Source organism: Panthera pardus, unplaced genomic scaffold, assembly GCF_024362965.1.
Source record: "Panthera pardus isolate Hobbes unplaced genomic scaffold, ASM2436296v1 HiC_scaffold_17, whole genome shotgun sequence".
Taxonomy (NCBI): domain Eukaryota; kingdom Metazoa; phylum Chordata; class Mammalia; order Carnivora; family Felidae; genus Panthera; species Panthera pardus.
Genome location: NW_026526732.1, coordinates 94,018,935 through 94,038,242, shown reverse-complemented (window position 1 = coordinate 94,038,242; position 19,308 = coordinate 94,018,935). Strand labels below are relative to the sequence as shown.

At 38.7% G+C, this 19,308-nt stretch overlaps 1 protein-coding gene across 3 annotated transcripts in view; it reads right to left on the bottom strand.

The window, feature by feature from the left end:
• LGSN (lengsin, lens protein with glutamine synthetase domain) overlaps positions 1–18,948 on the bottom strand; it is a 28,852-nt gene extending 9,904 nt beyond the window's left edge. The window contains exons 1-4 of one of the 3 annotated variants that reach the window (XM_053904770.1): positions 18,840–18,914; positions 15,150–15,216; positions 3,887–4,016; positions 2,953–3,150 (exon numbers count right to left, since the gene is read on the bottom strand). In XM_053904770.1, the coding sequence (XP_053760745.1) occupies positions 2,953–3,150; positions 3,887–4,016; positions 15,150–15,216; positions 18,840–18,865 (421 nt within the window). In that variant the 5' untranslated portion in view covers positions 18,866–18,914. Of the gene's footprint in view, positions 1–2,952; positions 3,151–3,886; positions 4,017–15,149; positions 15,217–18,839 lie in introns of all 3 variants that reach the window. The other 2 variants (XM_019417639.2, XM_053904771.1) reach the window with 2 other exon arrangements.
• Between the last annotated feature and the right edge of the window lie 360 nt (positions 18,949–19,308).

Sequence of the window (19,308 nt, the reverse complement as noted above, 5' to 3'; positions counted from 1 at the left end):
CCACTCAACTATGCCGCCGTAACACAAAAGCAGCCATAGACAATACATAAACCTTACTTACAAAACATGGCCAGCAGGCTGAATTTGTCCTGTGGGCCACAGTGTGTCAACCTCTGCTCTAGTTCCTCACGGCCAGCATCACTGTTTCTTTATACAAGCCCACCTTACTCATTTGTATTATTTACCTGGCCCCTGTGGCATTAGCATCAATAGTTCCTGACGCTTGACTGTCAGCCCTCACCTGCATCTCATGGAGAAACTCACAAAGCCAACGCACAAAGAAATGCAGAGATGAGAAATGCCACGGTGGGCAGAGCTGCCTCACAAATATGTTCACATCCTAAGTCCTGAAACCTGAAGAATATGTTAAACTGCAGGCAATTAAGGCTATAAACCTTAAAATTGGGATATTGTCTTGGATTATCCAAGTGAGTTCTTAAAAGCAGAGAACTTTCTCCAGCTGTAAGGAGAAAAGAGATGTAGAAGAAGGAGAATTTGGAGAGGTTCCAAACGTGAGAAGGATTTGACTGATTGTCTTGGTCCCGAGACACAGGACCACACAGAGGTTTCTAGAAGGCAAGGGCCACTCCAGGTGACAGCCAGCAAGGAAACATAAACCTCAATCCTACAACCCCAAGGAAATGGATTCTCCCAACCATCTGAATGAACTGCCTAGAATCACTGGATAAGAATCCAGATGGACAACACCTTGACTTCAACCTTGCAAAATCTGAATCAGAGAAACCAGCTGAGACAACCCTGACTTCTGGCATACAGAACTATAAGGTAATGAATTGTATTCTTTTAAGTTACTAAATTTGTGGTAATCCGTTATGGTGGCAATGGAAAACTAATACATATGGAGTCCTGATAGCATTCACTTCTCAGGCTCTAGTTCCTCCTTAGGACCTGTGTGTAGTAAAGAATTTAACCTTGCCAAAGGAGACCTCCTTACCCTTGGCTCCTGGAAGATAATCTCTAAGACTTTGGAACATCCTGACTAACGAGAGTGTCTTTGTTTGTGATCTCTGGGCCACACTAGAAAATCTAATGTCATTTTTCATGGGAGCTTTGAGTCATGTTGTATCAGCTTGACCCCCCAGAGAAGCTGGAGACTGAGGTCTGCCACATGGAACCCCGCTATGGAGCTCCAGTAAAGACTGGAGACCAAGACTCAGGTAAGCTTCCCTGGTTGGCAATACTCCATGCATATTGTCACACATCATTGTCAGAAGAGTGGTTCTGTCCATGACTCCACTGGGAGAAGACAAGTGGAGGCACCATGCTTCGAACTTTCCTGGACTCCCCCTGCTGGGGTCTCTTCCCTTGGCTGATTTTAATCTGTATTTTTTCACTGTATTCTTGAGTGTAATAGTTTTCAATGAGTTCTGTGAGTCCTTATAGCAAATTATCAAAACTAGGATTAGTCTTGGGGAATTCTCAAACTTGCAATTGGTGTCAATAACGACGGTGGACACCTAACTTCACACCCTGTCATATTTCTGTCTTTTCAAACCTTATTTGTTCAACCCTCTTATCAGGGATTCCCTTATGGAATACATATTTCACTTTTTTAAATTTGTTTAAGGATTATTCATTTTTCAGAGACAGAGAGAGACAGAGCATGAGGTAGGGGGAGGGACAGAGAGAGAAGGAGACACAGAATCTGAAGCAGGCTCCAGGCTCTAAGCTGTCAGCACAGAGTCCAACGTGGGCTCGAACTCACAGACTGTCAGATCATGACCTGAGCCAAAGTCGGACACTCAACCGACTGAGCCACCCAGGTGCCCCAATATTTCATTTTAACTGTTTTCTGTCACTTGGATCCCAGAGATTTTTAACCCATACACAGATAGACCAAAATACTTATATAGCTATTAATAAGCCAGAAACTTAAAAGAATTTCACTTTAAAAAAAAGACTAGAAAGATCATCCATTGCAACCCCGCCATTTTCTTGATGAGCAGCCTAGTGGTTAAAGAAAACTATGAGGTCTTTTATAAATGATAGGTATATAAATTCTTCGATGACTCCGAGACTAGCGTTCCTCAATCAAGGCCACATTATTTCTTTTTTTTTTTCAGTATATGAAATTTATTGTCAAATTGGTTTCCATACAACACCCAGTGCTCATCCCAAAAGGTGCCCTCCTCAATACCCATCACCCACCCTCCCCCTCCCTCCCACCCCCCATCAACCCTCAGTTTGTTCTCAGTTTTTAACAGTCTCTTATGCTTTGGCTCTCTCCCACTCTAACCTCTTTTTTTTTTTTCCTTCCCCTCCCCCATGGGTTTCTGTTAAGTTTCTCAGGATCCACATAAGAGTGAAACCATATGGTATCTGTCTTTCTCTGTATGGCTTATTTCACTTAGCATCACACTCTCCAGTTCCATCCACGTTGCTACAAAGGGCCATATTTAATTCTTTCTCATTGCCACGTGGTACTCCATTATGTATATAAAACACAATTTCTTTATCCATTCAGCAGTTGATGGACATTTAGGCTCTTTCCATAATTCGGCTATTGTTGAGAGTGCTGCTATAAACATTGGGGTACAAGTGCCCCTATGCATCAGTACTCCTGTATCCCTTGGGTAAATTCCTAGCAGTGCTATTGCTGGGTCATAGGGTAGGTCTATTTTTAATTTTTTGAGGAACCTCCACACTGTTTTCCAGGGTGGCTGCACCAATTTGCATTCCCACCAACAGTGCAAGAGGGTTCCCGTTTCTCCACATCCTCTCCAGCATCTATAGTCTCCTGATTTGTTCATTTTGGCCACTCTGACTGGCGTGAGGTGATATCTGAGTGTGGTTTTGATTTGTATTTCCCTGATGAGGAGCGACGTTGAGCATCTTTTCATGTGCCTGTTGAAGGCCACATTATTTCTATTTCAAATACAAATTTGGGGGCAGTGGCTAGAATGACACGTGAGTTTGTTTCCCAGTCCTTACCAGAATGGCTGGAGTTTGTGTTAAATTCACTACAAGGAGCACTGGCTGATGTTTTGAGGCGGGAGGGTTTCATCACTGTTGTCTGATTCTCAGAGTCCTTGTCATCTTGTGGCAAATGAGAGTCTGCAGAGCCAGGTCCCACAACTGGTTTGCTGATATCCCCCAACTTGTGGCACACCATTTGGTATCTGATCCTTTCTTTAATAATAAAGAAAAATGTTAAAACACACACTGCCTTGGTTTTCAACCGTCTTTTAACATGATACGGAGAGGAATCTTTGAGAAAATAATTTATTCCTGGGCAGTGACATACCGAATGAGGAGCAATGGGAAAGGTCTGCACCCGTTGCAGGCCATAAGGGGGTACATGGTCTGCAGAAAATTTTAAAGCAACAATAAAATCGATGAGCACCCTGCTTGCTTTTTATTGTTACCATGTACCAGCCATCCCTGTGCCCCTGCCTTGGAACACCACTGTTCATGGATTGCATCTCTTGTTCAGATTAACTCCTAGCTTCAGCACTGTTTCAGATCTATTGAGTTTGGTTGAAATTCCAGCATGTGGTATGAAAACTTGTTCCACATCTTTATTGTGGCCTCCCAAATCCTTGGCAATGATCTTTGCAATCAATCTCAGAGCAGAAATGTGCTTCCCTGCTTATGCATATGTTCTCTCTGTTGTCTTCTCTCTTTTTGCCCCACTATCAACCTAGTTCTGCTCCCTTTACATTCTAAATATTTTGATTGGTTATTTTTATATATTTACGTTATACCCTTATATTTGCTATCTTTTGTGTTGCCTATGTAGAACTAAATTTCATTTCTTTGTTTTTGTTTCTCCCTTCGATGAAAAGAAAAGGTTTTGTAAAAAGGAGAACTAAATAGAGATTGCAATTGACATCATATTCCTGAGGGATAAGAGTAACTAAGTTACCTTTTGAGTTGGATATATCCATTTCTCCTACTTCAGTTGAAAATAGATGTTGTTTAGTAACTTTCTTTCTTGTTCTTCTTAATTTACTCATCCTGTTGGCTTCAGTCTCATTACCTTCATCTCTCGTGTCCTGTAATAATTAATAAACAAAAACCAGATAACAGATCGTGCACACAACTAAATCTGGATGTCAGGAAAGCATGGTGACTGGATACTTAAGTTTTAAAGTGAATGTAAGAGACTTTTATAATGAGGTAAATTTTGTCACTTCTGTCACTTGAATAGTTCAAAATTAACAAGCCCAATATTCTGTTTACAGGCTGGATATTCTGTACTCCTTTTATACCTGGTACAGAAATATAATTAAATAAATTGGGATTTTGTCCAACTAGGCAAGATTTTAAATCTTTATTTTTTACTCTGGGATATTTTATATTATCCATGCCTAAACCCATTTAAGCGTAAAATCCTCTTTTTATGATTTCTATCTTTTTTTGGATCTCTAACCTTTTGACCAAAAGCACAAGTACCCGAGGAATTTGATTCTATTCTTTCTTTTCTCTTACCCTCAGCCTTACTGCATCAATATTTACTTTACTTCAAAAGTAAATTAAAATATAAAAAATAAAATAAAAAATGCAGTTGCATTTGTACATATTAGTTTTTATGGGTAAAACAAATGTTATACTCAAAACAGTTTTATAGCTTGGGAAAATGTAAAGAAAAATATTTTAAAACAAAATAACTTCACTTTTACAATCAAGTTCTAATCCTTGACAGAATTCTTCAATAAACCTGTCAAAGGCTATTCCTAGCAAGGAGCTGGGCAGTGAAGCAGGGGCTGAAGGGGGAAGAGCTCGGGCATCTCTGCGCCAACAGTGGGCAGAATCACCCCTGCAGTCCCAGGACATGAAAGCTAACATTAAAAAAAAATAAGAAAAAAAAGCAGACATTAGTATTTTTTATGTTTTTTTTTTTTTTTTTTTTACAAACTCCTCATTGTAGTGTGAAGGGAGAAATAAATGGCAGGGTCAGGGTCAAAAACTATAGTCTAAAATGTTTTGAGCTATTGTCTTTTTGAAGAGCAGATTCTGAAAGATTCTATATCTGGGAGCAAGTTATCTGGGAAACAGCTGTACACATTTGTCAATAAGACCAGTTCAGCCTCCAAAAGCTAAAAGAAGAAAACAGAATTCAACCTGTTGGTGTTTATATGTAATCAGGACACATTGTTATTATTGTTACTACGTTTTAAAAGGTATATTTCATAGGATGCAATCTTTTTTTTGTCATTTTAAAATTTCACATCTTAGGGGCGCCTGGGTGGATCAGTTGGTTGAGCATCATCTGACTTCAGCTCATGTCCTGATCTCTAGGTTCATGAGTTCCCCCACATGGGGCTCCCTGCTGTCAGCGGGGAGCCTGCTTCGGATCCTCTGTCCCTCCTCCACTTGCGCTCTCTCAAAAATAAATAAACATTTTTAAAAAAATAAATAAAATAAAATAAAATAAAATAAAATAAAAGTAAAATTTCACATCTTAGAAAATTGTGGTCCCCTCTACTCCAGACAATTTTATATTTGAATGATGTGATACTTATTGTGAGATATACGAGTTTAATTTTTCCTAGCAGTTTATCATTTTATTTACATATTTTCCAATACACTTGTGAAAGAATTCTGACAGTGATATCCTGATTTTATTGTACGTATTCAACATTTCTAAAATTGCATTGCCAGAAATATACATCATATAATTGTACTTTTGGTAAATGTTTCTATAAATACATGACTAGCTTTATTCAGAAGTCTTGTTTAGACAAGGAAATACTTGGTCAGGTATGTAAATATGAAAGAAAATTGAGCAGACTAACATTTGTGTTAGTTGACCCATTAGGTATCCCTCATATACAGATAGAAGGAATCAAATGAGATAGACTTTAAGATTTCCTTCAGCTTTGGGGCGCCTGGGTGGCGCAGTCGGTTAAGCGTCCGACTTCAGCCAGGTCACGATCTCGCGGTCAGTGAGTTCGAGCCCCGCGTCGGGCTCTGGGCTGATGGCTCGGAGCCTGGAGCCTGTTTCCGATTCTGTGTCTCCCTCTCTCTCTGTCCCTCCCCCGTTCATGCTCTGTCTCTCTCTGTCCCAAAAATAAAATAAACGTTGAAAAAAAAAATTAAAAAAAAAAAAAAAAGATTTCCTTCAGCTTTAAACTGTAACCTGCAATTGAATGGCAGTGTGCTAAAATCGAGCCCTTTGTCAGGCACATTTCTCAGCATAAGCCTCACAGTAATAGAATCTCCATTTTACAAATGAGAAAAGTGAGACCCAGAATAATTTGCCAAGGCCTCAAGAGGGAGTGAGAGATGTAGTTTACAAACACGTCTTCCGATTGCCAAAATGCCATTCTGCTTCCCAAATGCCAGAGACGCCCGTTTAGAGAAAGTCCATTTTAATAAGAGTCGCCTGTGAAATTTTATGCTTTTTAAATGTTGGCAATTAATTTAAAGTATAAGGTAGGAAGTAAAGAAGAAAAGAAAGTTTCTCAACTACTACACAGCCAGGTCTCAAAAAGACTGGAATGCTGCTCAGAATATGCAGTTCTGGAGGCCCCCAGCACAATGAGAGCAGCGGTGACGGCGTATCTCTTCCCTAACGTTGGTATTTAATGTGGTCCTGAGACATGATGGTCAAAACATCTAACTGTTATTACAGCTAATAAAAAATAAAAAATACTTTTATTGTACCTACTATATGTCACATCTCTTCTAAATGCTTTGCACGTATTAATTCATTTAGTCTCAAAACAACCCCTTGCAATAAATATATTATCAACTGAGTCAAAGGAATACTAATTAACTAGCTCAAAATCACATTTCTCATAATTGGTAAAGCTAAGGTTTGAACCCAGACATTGACTCCAGATTACAAATACTTAATGCATCCATCCTTAATGAACACCACCAGAATACCCCTGCATCATTGCTGGGATGCTGGGAAGCATCATTGCTGGTTCTAGAGGGCCCCTGCAGGGTGAGATGTTAACTCTTTAGCTGATGGATCATGAAAGTTCCAAAAGCCCAAGAGGAATAGTAGGTTAGCTACAGAAGTTTGGAGGGTTGGGGGAACCTTAAGGGACTCTTACCAGCACCTGTTTACCAACTAGTTTAGAAACTTTTCTTGATCTATCAGACATTCAGCCATATAGTTCCAATTTACAGATCTCCTGGTTGCACCATCATGTTGGACAAGCAGTGCCTGATCTATGTAGTAAGCACTGAAACAGACATTAATCCTTATTATTATTCCCTAGGCACCCTGCATTACTGGGGTTGTCTGTGGGAAAGATACCCCATTCTAGGTTACTTCCTGGGCCCCTGGCTCTTGGGAGATGGTTCTCACTGAGTCAGGCCCTAATCCTTTATCTGAACAGCTCTAGATTCTGAACAATAAACTAGGGGAACTTCTCAGAGAGGTGAGGGTATGCCAAGCAGTCTGAGGATTCTCGGGAAGGGTTCCGAGAATATACTCATGCCTGGACTCTATAGTACTACTATTATTAAATAGGCAGAATATTTTATAAACAGTCTCCACACAGCCAGGGAAACTAGGCTAAGCTTAAAAAGAAGAAGGGATACATACGCTGAAGATAGAGAGAGGTGACGTAAGGCAGGTTGGAAGAACCAGGAACACAAGCACAGATACACAATTTAATTTTGATCACATGACATAAATATGCAAATCCAATTCATGCTTAGCTTAGACAGTCTCAAAATTCCACTACAGTAGGTTGATCCTGACTTGATTTGACATTCCCAACAGAGAGGCTTTTCCCACTTCAGAAATGTTTCTGCTGTCATTCCATTAGAGGACTCCTTTGTCTCATACATGGGACTGGCCTCAAAGAAGGTTTCATATTACAAGAATTTTCATAATTCATGTTTCTCTCATCACATTGTTGCTTTTGAAAGTTGTTTTATGGCTTAATAAAAGTTTGTCATTTTGCATTTCAACCCAGTGGCTTGATCAAATTAACTAAAAGAGGCTTAACCTAAAGGGATTGTGCCAAGCATTAAATTTAGACCCTAATTTGACCTAATAAGTTTCCCTTCAATGTATTAACCAGTGTTATTTAGATTCTAAATATCACTGATTTTGTTCATTTACTTTCAATTTTCTCTAACAGCTACTTTTTTAATATCAATACTTTAAAAATCATTGTTTTGTCTCCTGTATACTGGCTAGAGTCTGAGGTATAATCACGAATGCATTTACCAAACACTCTGACTTCATTAATGATGGGGTGCAAGAAAAAGAAAGCAAGCCAAAAAAAAATCTCAAGTTTTAACCTCTGTGAGAAATAATGGGAGAGGCACCGGAGTGGCTCAGTCGGTTAAGCGTCTGATTCTTGGTTTCCACTCAGGTTGTGATCTTACAGTTGGTGGGTTCAAGCCCCACGGCCAGCTCTGCACTGACAATGCAGAGCCTGTTTGGGATTCTGTCTCCCTCTTTCTCTCTGCCCCTCCCCTCCTTGCTCTCTCTCTCTCTCTCTCTCAAAAATAAATAAATAAACTTTTTTTTTTTTTAAGAAATAATGAGGGGTGCCGGGTGGCTCAGTCAGTTAAGCATCTGACTTCAGCTCAGGTCATGATCTCACATTTTGTGAGTTCGAGCCCCACATAGGTCTCTGCACTGACAGCTTTGAAGCCTGGAGTCTGCTTCAGATTCTGTGTGTGTGTGTGTCTCTCTCTACCCCTCCCCCACTCACACTCTTTCTCTCTCTCTCTCTTTCAAAAATAATTAAATGTTAAAATAATTTAGAAGAAAAGAAAAAAGGAGAAAAAAGTATCAAAGATTATCAAATTTAAAAGAATATGTCAGGGAGAAAAGAGTATGCCTTCAGTTTCCTTAAAGTGTGCTCTTCAAAAAAAAAGGGAGGAAAATGTATTCAAAATATTTACAGAAGAGATACTTCGAAGGGCACATCACAAACTTACATCAATGAATCTAAAACCATCCATACCCATTAACTACTAGTTCTACTTCTAACAATTTGTTCTAAGAAAATAATACAAAATATAAAGTCATGCATGTCCAGGGTCACTTTTTTTATAATAGCAAACACTTGAAAGCAGAGCACAGTGAAGTAGGAAGAGTGGAACAGATTGTGGTCATTCTGTTCAGTGAGTTCACCATTTAAAATGAGTGCCTCCATTTCCTATCTTTGTCGCCTGGATTAGCACAACACTTACCAAAATGTCTTCCCTGCACTCTCTATTTCTACCCATCCTCCACACTATGGCCCATGGTCCTTCTTTACATCACAATGTTGGTATTACTATTTCTCTGCTTAGGTTGCATCCAGTTTTCCCCCACCTTTAAGAAAAATTCAGACTAGTATTCTCTGACACCCTGCAGAGGCCAGTCTCACCAATGCCTCCAGACTCCATAGCTGGCCATTTTTACACACAAACCTTATCTCCACACATTCAAAACTAATTTTATCATTCCTCTGTCCCACACTGATTTCTTTTTTCCTACACTCATTGGTTTTCTAGACTGTCCTAAGGAAATGTAATCTACTTTTCTGGTCACAGCTCAAAATTAACTCCCTGGACAATTTGCTGTAGCCACTCCATTCAAAGATGGCTGATTTTTTTTTAAATCCCCGATGAAAGCATCTCCCTTACCAAATTTTGTAATCAATTATTGTCTTCTTCATCACAATTGTTAAAATGTTTAGCCTTCTCTTAAAAATCTCGCTTAGTGCTTTGTACAATAATTCTCAGTATCGTTAAAGTAGCTTCCTTCCATTTGTATACTTTTTTCTCCAAACCACAAGGCAAAAATTAGTTTTTGGGGTTCCTTAAGTGCCAAGGATATATTTAAGCATCCCTCCTAGAATTAAGAACTACTGCCACTATAAACGAAGGAAGTATTTATAGCCCCAATATCCACTTGGGCAAACTAGGGTAGAGATTATGTTGATCTGAGTATGGCAATGGCTGTAGGGATGGGGAAAATGAACATACTACAGATATATTTGGGAGGTAGACTTGGCAATTTGGTGATTGACTTGATATAGGAGGTGCAAGAGACAGAGGGTCAAAGGTGATAGGTTTCTGACTAGGGATCCCAGGATGAGGAGGAGACCTGAGACAGGAGTTGCTGGGTTGTTTTGTGAACATATGGACCCTATGATGACTGTGTCTTCTGAAGGCCTCCAGAAAGCAGGGGTCAGAATTCAAGAGATAAAATGGAAGTAAAGAGCATAGCCCTGAAAGTGGCTAAACCATTAAGAGAAAGAGCAGAGACTGAGAATATAAGAGGACTAAGCTAGAACTAAAAAAGGACAATACTTAATAAGTAAACAAAGAAAGGGAATCCCAAAAAGTAATCAGAGAAAAAAAAAAAAGACAAGAAGGTGAAAGAAAAAGTTGGGACAGAGTGGTTTCATTGATAGCAAGAAATAAAAGCTGTATTAAAAGAAGGGAGTACCAGTAGGCCTACTACTGAAATGATAAATAAGGTTGATATTAAGACTAGTCCATTGTTGAGAAAGAATAAAATCATGCCATTAGCAACAATGTGGATGGAACTGGAAGGTATTATGCTGAGTGAAATAAGTCAGTCAGAGGACAGATATCATATATTTTTACTCATATGTGGATCTTGAGAAACTTAACAGAAGTCCATGGGGAAAGGGTAGGTGGGGAAAAAAAGTTTCAAACGGAGAGGGAGGCAAACCGCAAGAGACTCTTAAATACAGAGAACAAACTGAGGATGGATGGGGGGATGGGGGAGAGGGGAAAATGTGTGATGGGCATTGAGGAGGGCACTTGTTGGGATGAGCACTGGGTGTTGTACGTAAGCCGATTTAACAATAAATTATATTTTAAGAAACATACGTTGTATAAATATACATCTTCCATATTATCAAAAACAAGAAAAAAGGAAAAAAGGCTAGTCCATTGCATTTTACAACTCGAGTCACTAGAGGCATTGGTAAAGGCAGGTTCAGTGGAAGAAGGTAGACATCAAAGAGTTGAGGAGGGAATGAGAGATGCTTAGTCCAAGGTCCACACACTACAAACACAACAGAAATATTCTCTACTATCAAGTGGAGACAGTCAGAAAATACACCTCAAAAATAACAAGAGAAAGAGGCAGAGACTTTGACCACTGGAGAAGTGCCGAAGGGTCTAAGAAAAGCTTATGTTGCTTTTATGAAGAACGGCTTACACATATTTAAATGCTTAATGAAAGGAGTTAATAAAGAAGATGTTGAAGGGAGAAGAAGAAGGATAAAGCAAGGTCCCTGAAAGGGCAGAAAATATGGAAACTAGAGTTGAAATGAAAGGTTTAACTTTAATATACCTTCCTCTATAAGAGGAAGAAAGGAAGATAGAATGTTAGAAGGAAGAGAGAAGAAAAAAAAATTAAGGAGGAAAGGGAAATTAAGAGGAGGAGGGGAAGAAGGGAATTGTCAACATCTAATGAGGGCTTTCAGGTGACATAATTGTGCCTCATGACAATTAAGTTCACCCAGGAAGTGGCAGAATCTGGATGCAAAACTAATTTTAAACATTTGTTCTTTCTTGTCTATTCTGGATAAGAAAGGTAGCCAGTTATGAAGCTTCCAATTTTCTTCTCTGGGTGGGAGATGAACAGACAGTATTAGAATGCAAGACTAGAGGTTTAAGAAAAATGGAAATGGTTGACATTGCCATAGCAGAGAATTCAAAAAAGCCAACTCAGGAAACAAAAGTGCCGAGTGCCCCACAGAAATGGGAGATTTTTAAGTTATAGTGGCATCAATCTGTACAGGTAAATTATTTTTCCTCCAGCAAATTCTTCCAGGATTGAGGTTTTGTGAAGATACAAACTTAGGAAGACAATAACAAAAATAAGTTAAGGATACTGGCAAGAAAGACTAAAATAATGAGATATGGAATCCAAGAGAGATGAAATGGGAAATGAAACCAGGAAAGACCGACAAGGGGAACCTAGTCCAAGGACTGGAGAGTCTTAGAAAGTGGCATTTTATATGTATCCTTGTGCCGAATATATTGACTAGAATAAAACAGGAATTGAGTAAATATTTTCTAATCAGTGAATGGCAACCAAGGCCTACTTTGTTGGAATATAAGGCCAGAAGGGAACTTCAACTCAGATCTCTCCTTCATAAGTGATTTAAAATGAAATCTTTGGATATCCAATAGAATGAATGGGTTGATGTAATCAAAACACTTTTCCTAGATAAAATGTTACTGGATTCCCTCAGTTTTCTCAAGGTGAGCTAAGAGAAAAGAATCCCTGCTGGGGAGCTGCTCTGCAGTGACTCTGTCCCTTCACCCCATTAATTCCACCTTTCCTTTAGGGTTTTCCTCACTGTATTTATCCTCAAAGCCACACCTTATCTTCAAGGTTATGATTATGTACTTTAAGACATACACAAAATCTTATTTCCTATTTTTCCTCATAGCATAACTAAAACATGCTGAGATTTCAAAAGAATTTTCTAAACATTAAGGAACAATAAAAAAGAAAAGAAAAAAGAAAGAAAATTATAAAACACATGCTTTCTATTGTCTTGGTCATTAGATATATTTTCTTCAGTTCTGATCTGTTCCCTGTCTTACTCAAGACCTGTCCAAAGTATTTGCCTTTTTAGTTCTCTGACTCACCAACCAGATAAATAAGCATCTTTTGGAAACTTATTTGGAAACGTAGAACACTTCTTTATGGTCTACTAAGTGATTCACTCCTTCAACCAAGCTGTTTCTGCAAAGTCACTGTAGTCTTACCCTAAATTAGAGTCCCTGATATCATTAAGGACAAAGACCCAAATGACCACCATTTCCCAACTTAAAGAAAATGAGACATTCTTTTTTTTTTTTTTTTTTTTTTTTTTTTAACGTTTATTTATTTTTGAGACAGAGAGAGACAGAACATGAACGGGGGAGGGTCAGAGAGAGAGAGAGACACAGAATCTGAAACAGGCTCCAGGCTCTGAGCTGTCAGCACAGAGCCCGACGCGGGGCTCGAACTCACGGACCGTGAGATCATGACCTGAGCCGAAGTCGGCCGCTTAACCGACCAAGCCACCCAGGCGTCCCGAAAATGAGACATTCTTAAGGAGACATTACCCACAGATCTACTTATTTCCAACGCTAATTCTTCATCTATATATTTTTTAAATAATTTTAATCCTTAAGCTGTATTGCATTTTAGGAGGTTCCATCTGAATACATGGATCTCTGGAGACTTTTGTTACAATGTTCTTTATTACAAATGCAATAATCCTCATTGCAAAAACTCAAAGGTCAGAAGCTCATGAAATAAAATGGAAAATTTTAAAAACAGTAAGAGTCCTCTGTTCTCCTCTAAACTTTAGATTTTTTGACAAGCAAATATTTTCAGAAAGTCATTTCTTACCACTCCAAATAACTCTTATAATGGCTCATCTTCTAATATAAGTTCTTTAATAATTGTTTCTAGTAATGATTTAATGTGTCAGTACTGATTGGGACTATGCACATTTTGAAATATATCAAAAATAGAAACTGAAAAGAATAGATATAGTACATTTATACACCTTGTTGACAGGAGACTTACTGGAGCCACCCTCTTTGTATGAAATTCATTCATTTACTCAACAAGTACTTAGTGAATATCTAGAAGAAGCCAGTCACTGGTTTGGATGCCATAGGAAAATAAAGATGAGCTACTTGTTCCATGGAACATAAATATAATACGTGATAGAAAGTGGTGTACGTATATTATGTGAATGAGGAAGGTGCCCCTAGAACCATCTTGCTGATGCAACAGCTGAGTCTTTGAAAGTTATAGTAACTACCCCCCCTGACTTCACACCTAGAAAATAGCAGAATCCAAACGTGTGGTTTGAAATTCTTCTTTCATTTTTTCTTCTTATTTACAAACTTTACAGACAACAAAATAATGAGTTGTTGTTGTTGTTGTTGTTGTTGTTGTTGTTGTTTTGAGAGAGCGAGATAGAGAGTAAGCAAGGGGCTGAGAAGTGGGGGTGGTGGGCAAAGATAGAGGGAGACAGAATCCCAAGCAGGCTCTGTGCTATCAACACAGAGCCAATTGTGGGGCTCAAAAACCCACGAACCAGGAGATCATGACCTAAGCTAAATCAAGAGTCAGGGGCTGGATGGGGCACCTGGGTGGCTCAGTTGGTTAAGCATCTGACTTCAGCTCAGGTCATGATCTTACCATTCCTGAGTCTGAGCCCTGCACTGGGCTCTGGGCTGACAGCTTGGAGCCTGGAGCATGCTTCAGATTCTGTATCTCCCGCTCTCTGCCCCTCCCCCCACTCGTTCACTCTCTCTCTCAAAAATAAATAAACATTAAAAAAAAATTTTTTAAAGAGATGCTCAACCAAATGAGCAACCCAGGTGCCCTCAAGCAACAAAATATTGAAAACTAAAAATGTTGCCTTTAAGAATGCTAAACACTGAGCAGTTTTATATAAAAGGCAGCAGGAAATTCAAGTTGATTTTTTTTAACTTCACATTTTAACACAGAGTTCAGTAGCATCCCTGTCTTTTGAGGTAAACCTAAGGTAAAGGTAACTACAGATACATTCCTTGGAAGTTACAGAGAATCTGAATTTTACTTAACTATAATGGGCTAAAAATAGGATGAGCTATTTGGAAACATGTCAGGTTTGTCATCCTCCAGCACATTTGTGGTGGGGTTGGATAGTCAATTGTCAGGGATGACCCAGATAGTTTCCAGTCCTCACCACTTTTGCAGTAAAATAACCTAGATCCAAGTTGGTAGGTTAGATGGAACCCTGTTCCACCTATATATCCATCTCTGCCCAAAAATTATAGAGAAACTATCATTGTAAAGAGCCTCTATGTGAAAGAAGGGCCACAACGTTAATTATTGGCTGCCCCTACAGCTGTAAATGATGTGAAGTGCTCGGCATCTCACTTCCATTCCCAACAAGATGGCAAAATATGCAACAGCAGAACCAAGCCTACAGCCAATCTCTCCTCTGCAGGTAAAATCTTGAACACAGCATTCAATATGAGAAAAGTGTGCAGAGTCAATAGTTTCAGAGAGGGGAAAAATGATTTTATAAACATCTAACACCATGTTATTTTCACAAAATGAAGCTAAAAAACAAATGAAGCTAAAATAATAAAGGACAAAAAGTTTGGTCAATTTCCTGAGCTTGATGCTAGTACTGACCTTCTTTTTTTACTGAAAAATAAATTTCCATATTTACCTGAGAAATGAAGATTTTGTCTCTAAAAATATCCATGTAAATAGGATCAAAGTAATTTTTGCAGACTCTGTGATGGGCATAAAAACAAATATGTTTCAAAGGTGAGAGAAGATTTGTAGAAAAATTTAAATATACATGTAGTATATAATATATATTTATGGTAATGAGTTCTATAATATAGAGTGAAATAAGATCCAAGAACATTATAGAACTGTCAGCAAAGATATCAGCTAATAGGCCATTGCAGATAAAAATATTGGGCCTCATCAAAAAAGAATATTTTCAATGTGACAGGAGGAGTTCCATCTTTTAAAAACAATGTGATGTGTTTATGGCTAGAATACTAAATATAGTTCTAGTCACTGCCCCTGGAAAAACATTAATGGGCTAGAAGTGGATCAATATGTGTTTATTTATATAAATGTATGCCACATGTAATTGTCATCATTATCACATAGAAAGGCAAATAGGGGCACCTGGGTGGCTCACCAGGTTAAGTGTCCAACTCTTGATTTCAGTTCAGGTCATGGTCTCACGGTTCATGAGATGGAGCCCCAGGTTGGGCTCTGTGCTGATAGTGTGGAGCCTGCTTGGGATTCTCTTTCTCCCTCTTTCTGCCCCTCCCCCACTCTCTCTCATAAACAAACAAACAAACAAACAAACGTTTACCAAAAAAGGTAAATAAAGTTCTACCATGTAAAAGAAAAAGTGCAAAACTCCTCAAGGCTATAAAAATGAAAACTTAGGGGAAACACTGCTGGTCATCTACAACATAGTAAAGTGCATATGAATAACTCCTGTTATTCAGTAGTTCTGAGCACTATTCTAAGCCCTGGACTTGTATTAACTCATTTAATCTCTCACAAAATCTCTTCCAGTCAGTACTATTAATGTCCAAATGAAGCACAGAAAAATCCAATACTTTGTCCCAGCTCACCCAGCTAGTAGGTAGTACAGCCAAGATGAAAACACAGGCATTCCGGTTTTGGGGAGTGTATTAGGTATGTGAAACACAAACCTAATTTTTAACATTAAGAGAGGTACTTAAAGGGAGGTAGATTCAAGGTAAATAAAAATAAACATAAAATGAACTAAAAACCTTGAAATCTAAAAACAAAACTGAATGTTTAAGAGACAAAACATATTTAAAATATAAAAATAGAATCAGAAAGTCTATACAGAGTTGCCCAGACAAGCATAAAGCAGGGAAAAGAGGGTAAGTTGGAGTAGGGAAATCTCTAGCCTTGAGTCCTACTTCTAGAAAGTCAGTCATAGCTTCCCACGGAGCTGCACTTAATGCCCCAACACACACACACACACACACACACACACACACACACAATACAGGCTGCAGAGTAGGATGAACCTCTGGTCTCACCCAGATGGGGTTCATTCGTCCCGCAATCTGGAAGCATCACCCCTTTGTGTCTACCTGTGCAGGTGTTTTCCTCTGTGTCTACCTCACAGATGCATAATTTACAGGGCAGAGAACAGATCTTACCCAACTCGCTTGGCGTATCACCCAGCTCAGGACCACACGCAAGGTTTTGATAAATAGCTTTTAATTATTATGATGTCCTGCCATTTCCATCAATTTGCAACTTCACACACCCATAGGGTCTACTTTCAGGAATAAGAATGTGTTTTTGATCTATTGTCTGTTCACTGCTGCTGAGAATTTGGCTGAACACACGACTTTATGACATTGTTTTGAATAGAGAATCTCAGTAAAATATTCTTTAGGGAAATACCAAATCTAAGATTAATAACTGTTCATTTTCACTGAAGATTCTACCAAAGAATTTGTTCGGGCTGGGGAAGTAACCACCTGGGAGAGTTTCTTCACATGCACAATCTGCCCTTTTGATTCATCGAGTCTTTGTTCAGCTGCTGTGTTTTTTGCAGTTAACCTCATGCTGCTGCAGCTCACGTTACCAAAACATCTGGTATGGAACAAAATTATTGTCCTTTTCCAGACATTAGTTAAGTAGAAACGGAATGTCACACACCATCTCCCTCCCACCTTCCATATTCTTTCTCTTCCTGAGAATATGACCCTACACAGGGTAACACAGGGGTTATTCAGAGGAGAGTTGGGTAAATATAATGTTCTATCCCAGTTATCAAAGAACTTTTTCCCAAGACACAGGGTTTTTCTCTTGCCATGAAAATTGTGTACTTCAAAATCATATTGCTAGTTTTTCTATTCTCCTAAGAGTGAATGAATACTCAACATTTGGTCTAGACTGGTCTTGGGAGACTATGACACTTAAAGATTTTCACAAAAGCTGGGCCACCTGGGAATACAGCTGGGGGTGGGAAATACAGTTTTGTCATAGGCTCAGGTGTAATAAAACCTAGAACAAGAAGAAGTTGAATAGTTAGACGCCAATAATTGAAAAGGTGAGTTACCTGTGTGGCTCAGTTGGTTAAGCATCTGACTCCTGATTTCTGCTCAGGTCATGATCTCACGGTTCTTGGGTTTGAGCCCTGAATTGGGCTCCACACTGACAGTGCAGAACCTGTTTGGGATTCTCTCCCTCCTTGTCTCTCTGCCCCTTCCCCTGCTCATGCTCTCTTTCTCTCTCAAAATAAACAAATAAAACTTAAAAGAAATTTTTTAAAAAGGTAATGATGTGCATTCTAATTACTTTCCCGAAGTCATCATTTATTCTCAGCTCCAAATTTACTTTCAGATAAAATCATTCTATTAAATGTGTCCATCATTTGACACCTCTGACAATGACAGGACACTGTGTGATGAGCCACAGCTACTCCTCAGTGAATCCCTTCTTCACATACTGTTACCCAGTATGTGGTAACTTTCCTTGTGGAAAGTGCATTTGTTGTCTCCATCCCAAAGCACACAGCTCACACTCATTCTACGTAGCAGTGACCCCACTCTTCCTTAGCCTTCAAGCTGTCTTCTCCACTAGATGGAGGAGGGGGGATCAGGTCTATTTTCTCTATGCCTCTATTTCAAACACAGTGCATTGTCCTACCACTATGCTTTGCACTTAGTAGATGTGCTTCTTGTATTTTATTTTCTTAAATCCATCTAAAGAAAACCCACATTCTCCAAGATTCGACCACAATGCACCTCCCAGTCTACCTTTCATTCTTCCAGAATGGTCTGTCAGAAATACAAGAGCAAAAGTTGGGTACATACCATTAAAAACTAGTGAGAAGTGCTACATGTTGACAACTGAGTATTTTAATATATTCTAGAGCAGATGAGAGGCTATCACTATTTAAATGCCATGCATTTCAATTATAATTTGAAAATGGGTTCTCACCTTTAGCCACTTAACCTCAAAGCATTTTTATTATGAGACAAAAGCTTTGAGAAAAACAAAGATTGTGCTCTTAAAAACAACCAAAATATGCATAAAAGAATTCTACACCATCCTTATGCTTCCTAAATGCAGTGCCTAGTGAAGTTATTTTCAATGATTATTCAAACTAAATGAGCTTTTCTAATGCAAATTCTGAATTTAGTTTTGATTATATTTATAAACTCAACGTGTAGTAGAGGAGAGAGTGTCTTCACCAACTTCTCTGAAGCAGACATAAAACAAGTATAATCATGCTGCCCTTATTCATACTGGCACTCAAATAGTTCACATAGAATAATAAAAAGCTTTGCTGTCAGTATTTTGGTAAATAACATTTTAACCATTAACTTCATACCTCCTGTAGAAGGTCCCCTTCATCATCCATCTCACACTTTTTTATTTAAGTCCACTTTGGAAACCACAATCCCCAACAAATGCGTTCAACACGTATTTATATGTATACCTGAAACAAACACGGCAGATGATGAATTCCATTGAGGCTCTTTTCCAGAGGGGTCTGGCAGGTAATAAAAGATAAACACCAGACTCTGATGTGTCATGCCCAAGGCACAGTATGCTGGAAATGCACTAGAAGAGTCGAATGACAAATGCACATTTATGCCTGACTCCCTACAAACAAAGGACATTGCAGAGCTTAAAACTGTGTTGATTGACTTTTTCTCCAACATACTGAATTTTGTTATATAACAATTGTATTCTAGAATGAACTCTATTGTTAGCCTCAGATGATGAAACATTTATTAGACAACTATGCAATCACAGTCCACAGACAAAACACAAATGGAAAAATACAGTTGTAAGTG